The sequence below is a fragment of the Berghia stephanieae genome, chromosome 2 (genome assembly GCF_034508935.2).
Source record: "Berghia stephanieae isolate SIO BIC M18660-M18661 chromosome 2, UCSD_Bste_1.3, whole genome shotgun sequence".
Classification (NCBI taxonomy): domain Eukaryota; kingdom Metazoa; phylum Mollusca; class Gastropoda; order Nudibranchia; family Aeolidiidae; genus Berghia; species Berghia stephanieae.
This window is the reverse complement of record NC_088361.1, coordinates 20,054,937-20,062,436: the sequence shown is the minus strand read 5'-3', so window position 1 is coordinate 20,062,436 and position 7,500 is coordinate 20,054,937. Positions and strand designations below refer to the sequence as shown.

Here is a 7,500-nt window from a genome sequence, read left to right as displayed (position 1 = left end):
GTCTACAATCCAACCCCTAAGAGTAAGATCAAATCATATTCAAACCTGAAACGTCAATTCCTACATATTGATGCTAAACCCCGCCTTTTATGATATAATATTACTTTGGTAAACGTTCAGTACGACCAAATAATAAATACCAACTATAATTTGATGATTTTATCCCCAAATACCAAGTAACACCGATCAATAAAAGTCATTTTCTAGTACTCAATATAGTGACCAATCCTTTAACTTTGGAATGTAAAACTGTTCTAAACTACTCAATATAATGACCGAGTTCAACTGATATACAAGCACTGTGAACTCATTAAACCCACTTGCTATAAGCTAACCCTCTTACACACAAAACTATACTGATGTGTAAACTATGTTAATTAATTAATTACGCCCTTTCGCAACAGCACCATAATATCCCATCGCCTAGGCATTCCACAAAGGAATATAGATAGAATGCGCTTGGCCAAGGAGTTCATAACATTGCCATCCGGAAGTATAACGGACCAACACACAAACTCTGTGTAACCATGAACGTTTATAGTCAGGTTAATACAGTTTAGTGAGAACAACTCACAAACGCGGATGGCAAAAACAATAACAAAGGCCTGAGTGACGTCATCTTCGAACTATCTATAGATAATCCATCAAACGGGACGTCTGTCTGATGTCAACAGAAATCACCCACGTTGTCAATAGTGAGCAAGTTGGGGGTTAATAGTCTTGCCCAAGGAAAAAATAACGAAATTGCCTGAAGCAGGGCTCGAACCCGGGATCTTCCGGATCACAGTACAATGCCTTAACCACTCGGCCACTTCGACCCCCCCCCCCACCCCTATAAACTATGACACTAATGCAAATACCAATGTCGTTTTTGGTACAATAAAACAACTAATATTTTTTTTTTAATTGTTCAAAGTATCAAAAATATTTAATAACTACAACAATAATAAAAAGTGATGTTTTTTTTTTAAATTACAAAATTGTCCACGCCGGGATTCGAACCCAGTAACCCAAAGGCTGACAGCTTAACCATTACACCACGGAGCCACCTAGCTTATTGATATATATATATCAATATATATATTATTATATATATATATAATCATGAGTTTCTAAAAGATTATCTTATCTTTAACTTTCATGCTTCTTTTATTTTGTAGTTTTAAATTTCGGTCAGACGTCATCAGCGCTTGTTTTATAATTTTAGTTTCATGAACAAAGACGCACAGGCGTCATAACATACAACTTTGTGACACTATTTTCGGAATTTATCATTGGTCGAGATAACAACAAAATAACAACTGATAACACAAGAAATACTTTGATTCTAGCCTCAAATATCAATAATATATTCGTGTGGTCAACTGGGCCCAAGGAATTTACCCAATTCGTTTAACTCACTCAACCCTAACACCGACTATATCCGTAATTTACCCGGGTTACCTTTACCCCATGCCTATTTATTACATTTTTCTGAGACAAATTATATTATTTTGTTTATGAGAAATTCCCACTACACTGTATTAACCAGACGATAAACGTTCAAGGTTACACATAGTTTTGTGTGTGTTGGTCCGTTATACTTCTGGATGGCAATGTTGTGAGCCTATTGGCCAAGCGCATATATCTACTATCTATTGATCCCTTTGTTTAATAATATTATGATTTAATTCATGAATATAATTAATGATACACGAGGGAGTGTTGAAAAAAAAAAGTTTATCTTTCTTTTGTATGATTACGTCATTTTTTGTGGGGTGAAAGGGGGGGGGGGACAAAAAAAAGCACAAATTTTGATGACGTAATATGTGAATAGTCCCTTACTTTTTCCGTACACTCTTTACTTGTGCGGCTATGTGGTCTAGTGGTATAACACTTGCTTTCGGATCGGAAGGTCCTGGGTTCGAGCCTCGCTCGGCGCATAGTTGAGTCCTTGGAAAAGACTCTTTACTCACATTCTCTCACCGTACTCAGGTGTAAAATGAGTACCTGGCCGTTAACAGCGTTGTCTTTGTCCGAAAAATTGTAATATCGCCTAACAGGCGTCATGTCTCGTCCTACATGTTAAATGTTGCTGTTGACCAGGGACCCCTTGTAAAGCGCATTGAGCACGTTAAGTGGATATTGCGCTATATAAATGCTCAATTTTTAAATTTTTTTTTACTTGAGATAGGTGTCACACGTAATCAGTCAGAAGACAGTGATTTAAGTTTTATGAAAATTCATTGCATTGATGATGTCAAGGCGGAAGGAGGGGGGGGGGGGGGGGGGGGAGTTTATGATGTAATGTGTGAACGGTCCCTTACTCTCTCCGTAAACTCTTTACTTGATGTTGGTGTCACACCTAATCAGGCAGGAGTCAGTGATTTACGTTTAATAAGCAAAGTCAGTCATTGCATTGTCTCAACCCCTTTTGAATTTTACTGTTAGTAATATTTGAGAGACTTTTCACATTTTGGAAGATGAAGAAAGGAGATGTGGTAAGCATTGTATTGGACTGAGAAAGAATTCATCCTACTACACACTACACATGTGCTGGGTGGAACTCGTGTATTTGTTGGTGTGGCCTTTTTTTTTTTGAGTGACCACTTTGGGTGCTCCTGCTATGTTTATATTGTTCAGCTTTTTTTTTTATCTAGCGCTAGATCCACTAAACGTGCTCAAAGCGCTTTACAGAGGGTCCCTGACCAACAGCAACACTTAACATGTAGGACGAAACATGACAATACATTATTATTATTACATTTTTTCCCCGACAGAGACAACGCTGTTAACGGCCAGGTAATCATTTTACACATGAGTACGGCGAGAGAATGTGAGTAAAGAGCTTTTTTCCAAGGATTCAACTATGCGCCGAGCGAGGCTCGAACCCAAGACCTTCCGATCCGAAAGCGAGTGTCATACCACTAGACCACATAGCCGCATTGTCTGTATGATATTTTGAGGTGGAGATGTGGGAGAAGTTTAAATAAAATCATCAAAATGAATGTTGGATTCAGTCGAACTTGCCCAAATTGGATTCAATAGTCTGATGTCACGCCGCCGGGAAACGGCGGCCATCATGGTTCTCAACAAAGAAAATGATTGCTTTTTATTCTTCAAGCTGGCTAGAACTTTTCATATGTCTTGTGACCAGAATGTGTAAAAGTCAAAACATGATCAAATTTATGTTTTTTTTTCCCTTTGGATACGCTTTTATCCTCGCCGGAGAAATATTTCATACGGGCGTCCGCCATTGTTCCGATAGTTTAGAGCCAGTGTTGCTAAGCTACCATGCGTCATTAGGAAGGAAGTGACGGTACGACTATTGAATCCTATTAGAGGAGTAAATTATATTTATATAGAGAAGTTCTGCTCCCTGGAATTTTGTTCTGATCAGCAGGTTTCCCAATTGGAGAGGTTACCAGTTCAAGGTCACACAGTATAACTACACTGAAGTGTAATCCTTCAGAGCTATTGGGCCCATGGAGCCGGGGTTTATCCAGTTTCTATAGCGTGAAACGGACAAATAGCAATTGCTGGCTATCTTTTGGATAAGACGCTAGTCTATCGCAAAGTACTTTCCCGCTAAATCTAACAGAATCAGCTACCCATTTACTGCTGGGAGGACATTTAGGGTCAGAAAAAAAAAATCTCGACTGCACCCGGGATCGATCTTGGACCCTTTGCGTGTAAAGCGAATGATCTACCAACTAAGCTATCGGGACCCCAACACTAAAGTGTAGACAGGCAAGATGGAATTTCATGGATTTTGTATTGTATTTTTTAAAAAAAGGATAAATCTCAATAAAAAGAACAGGAAGAACATTGACATATTATATAATAAAGAATTAACTATTTCTCTTATTTCCCATCTCCAGGTTTTATGGGAATGTCATATGCACAACTGAAATCATTGAAAGACCCTCACTCTATAAATTACATGTAATGGATGTGGTTGATGGAGCAAAACCTGTCATAAATGGAACAAGAGCTGTCACTGTCATAAATGGTACAAAAGCTGCCATAGATGTAACAAAAGCTGCTGTCAGTGACGGAACAAAAGATGTCAGACCAAAAAGAAGTTTTCTATCTCTACAAATTTTATCTTTCATTGCACTGGAACCACTGCTGAAACAATTTAAAATCAGTGACTCATTCTTAGAGAGCCCATCCGTTCAAGCAGTGCTGAGTTTGAATCATGGAGAGGAAAAACAGATGATTAAACAAATAGATATCGCCAGTCGGATCTGCTTGTATAAAAATAACAACAAACAACTTCCGAAAGCAAAAGATATTCTTGTGATATTGGAATATCTACAAAATGATGTGTTAAATACATGGATCCAGAAGGACTCGAAATCAAAAGATGTTCGCATAACGCAAGAGGATCCGTTACTGTCACATCTAAACGATAAAGAAATGAAACTCAGGGTACTAGAAAGGGAACGTGAATACTGGAGGAAAAGGATGACGTGTATTTTGTGTAAATCCAAGCCCCGTGAGGTAATTTCATTACCTTGCGGCCATGTCTCTTTATGCAGAACTTGTGCAGATAGCACTAGCATGTGTAAGGTGTGTAACAAGCAAGTTTTTGCTGAGGCCAATGTGTACATGGCGTGACAAATATGTTAATTTCATAATTTGTGGTGAATTGCACATGCCGGAAAAAATTGATATAATGGTTTTTAGTCGGTGTGTACATATATGCAGGTCCGACATCTGAACTCACTTAAGGGCCTAGTTTAGCATTTTTGTAATGGACAATATGTTGCGTCATTTTTTTTATATTTCTATTACAACAATTATTATTATTATTATTATTATTATTATTATTATTGTTATTATTATCATTACTATTATTATTATTATCATTACTATTATTATTATTATTATTATTATTATTATTATTATTATTATTATTATTATTATTATTATTATTATTATTACTATTATTATTATTATTATTATTATTATTATTATTATTATTATTATTATTATTATTTATTGTTATTATTATTATTATTATTATTATTATTATTGCTGTTATTATTACTGTTATTATCATTATTAGTTTCATTGTTTGCCTTGCTTTATTATTGATTTTACTTATTTGATTTGTCGATGAAAATATATTCTTGTATGAGTTACATTGGCAATTGCCTAAAATAAACGTTTTTGAACCTTTTGAACCTTAAGCTTCTTAGTCATAAAAAAAACTATCCTACCCCTAATTTTGACATTTATTTCAAAGATCAAAATATCTAAACTACCCCTGTTTCTGATATTCAAAAAGATCAGAAATTTTAAACATCTAAACTAATCCTGATTTTGACCTTTATTTCAAATATCAGAAATTAAAAATATCTTAACTAACGAAAAATATCTAAACTACCCCTGATATTTCAAAGATAGAAATTAAAAAAATAAAACCCCTAAAAACTGCATCCATTCCTTCTTCTTCTTCTTCTTCTTCCATTAAGGCCAAAGCTCCAGGCTGGAGATTGTATGGCCGATTTTTCAGTAACAGGGGTTTTAGAGGGAAGCAAGGAGCGAATTTTTGAAGTCATCAATCGAAAGGGCTTGTTTACAAGTGGTTGGTAGGGTTAGGGATCGACTAATATTTGTTTCATGCATTACATTTGAGATTGATTCGAATGTTATTCAATGGTAAAATAACTAAAAGAACTAAATTCACAATTGTATTTAAATTACATTTAAAATTTAATCCACACTGAGTTTGCAATGTTTAACAATTCTCTTACAATATTTACAGACGTGCGTTTAGTAATGAATTCATTTCCAGGGAGAGCACCCATGCTGATTCCGTCTTTCCTGAAATGCATGCAAGAGTCCAATGTTTCCCTGGCAGTGCCATGGAATTCCTTGACCCTGCATTCCTTTAACAACGTTTCAAGATTACCTGTATTGATGCCACCACCTGCATAAAAAAAAAATATTTAAAAAATTGAGAATAGTGGGCAGGGAGGTACTTATTGTGTCTTCTATCCCCCTTTATCTGTTTTCCAACATGCTTTCTGTCTTTGTCTTGGAATGAGATTACTTGGTTTTATCCTGGCCCTGGCCGGAGTCCTAGCTCGGAGGGAAACAGTCAAATGCATAGTTATTGTTCTGGGAGATGATGTTTTTTTTCCTTGTAAATCATCTCTCTGTTATGTATTACTATAATTGTTATTTCCAATGTATAATGAATGTAAGCATTTGAGTGTATTCCTCTTTGTTGGATTTTGTGCTTGTGTCCGGATGAGACTTATAGGTGATCTCAAACTAAGTACATTGGTGGTATGCTCTTGGAATCTACATCTGATCCCTATTTGTTCCTAGTTCCCCTACGTCTTACTTTTTCTTGGGTGCTTTAATTGTAATTCTAGAACTTTTTACTATCCCGTTTTCTTCCATTTTACTGGCGCTGATATAACCTAAATGTGTTGCAAGCGCCGTAAAACCCTTAAAAACAAACAAAAACAAACAAACAAAAAAATTGAGACAATTTAAAAAAAACTCAATTGATAATTTTAAGAATGCCATTGATAAAGAGATTATCAACATAATGTTTGATTTTGACGAATAATGTAACATGACATTGGATATTATTGTATTTTGTATATCAATTATTTGAAATTCTCGAATGTCCAAGTCGGACATGCCAAAATGAATGTAAATAGAGTTAAACATACAACGAATATTGAATATGATACTTAAAATTAAAACTTTAACTTGACTTTTAATACAGCGCACGTTTCACTAAACATGCTCAAAACGCTTTACACTTATGCATGTATAAGATATTTAATTCTCAATATCATCAATTAAATTTGAGCTTTAAGCTCAATTAAATAACATTGAATGGTGCTTATATAATTGATAAAGTATATCTATGTATAAAAGGTTTTAGAACCTATTAACTCTTAAACGATACGATACGGTACACATATACAATTACAATTTGTTGGATACCACAATAAATAAAATAAAATAATTAAAAATGTGCCTTACATTAACACAAAATATAGGATCAATTAAAAAAATAATAATAAAATCGTAGCAAAACAGCTTTGTCAATCGGTATGACTGTTTGTGCCTCATAATATTTTCTGTACCGTGGAATGGGCTAAGACTAGCTCCCAAATGTTCTCCCAGATTTAAACAGATTTGGTACAATTAATGTACATTATTTCAGCCCTTTACTTGGAAAACCCTATCATTTCTTAGTAAATACGTCATCGTTGAATAATGCTTTGAACGCGTTTAATAAAAATTGTATTCAACGATTGCAGAATATTTGCGCACATTTTATTGGTGTGAAATTATGTGTAAAAAGACAGCTGATTGGTGATTATAAATAATCTTTTGGTGCGCATGAATACAAATCCAACGTTTTTAGTTTTGGTCAAATTTACATTCAGCAGAAGGAGAAAAATATAAATTATAGTGAATAGAAGTACTAATACCACACCATTTGGTTACAAAATATCTAATTATATTACTTGGAGGGGTTGA

The 7,500-nt window shown here is 34.8% G+C and overlaps 2 protein-coding genes across 3 annotated transcripts in view; one reads left to right on the top strand and one right to left on the bottom strand.

Moving 5' to 3' along the window:
- Positions 1 to 5,411, top strand: part of LOC144964448 (uncharacterized) — a 9,691-nt gene extending 4,280 nt beyond the window's left edge. For both annotated transcript variants that reach the window (XM_078898719.1, XM_078898720.1), the window contains exon 2: positions 3,861 to 5,411. In XM_078898719.1, the coding sequence (XP_078754845.1) occupies positions 3,861 to 4,602 (742 nt within the window). In that variant the 3' untranslated portion in view covers positions 4,603 to 5,411. The remainder of the gene's footprint in view (positions 1 to 3,860) is intronic.
- A 268-nt stretch (positions 5,412 to 5,679) lies between these two features.
- Positions 5,680 to 7,500, bottom strand: part of LOC144964449 (copper homeostasis protein cutC homolog) — a 22,695-nt gene continuing 20,874 nt past the window's right edge. The window contains exon 8 of the mRNA XM_078898721.1: positions 5,680 to 5,920. Within this exon, the coding sequence (XP_078754847.1) occupies positions 5,697 to 5,920 (224 nt within the window). The 3' untranslated portion in view covers positions 5,680 to 5,696. The remainder of the gene's footprint in view (positions 5,921 to 7,500) is intronic.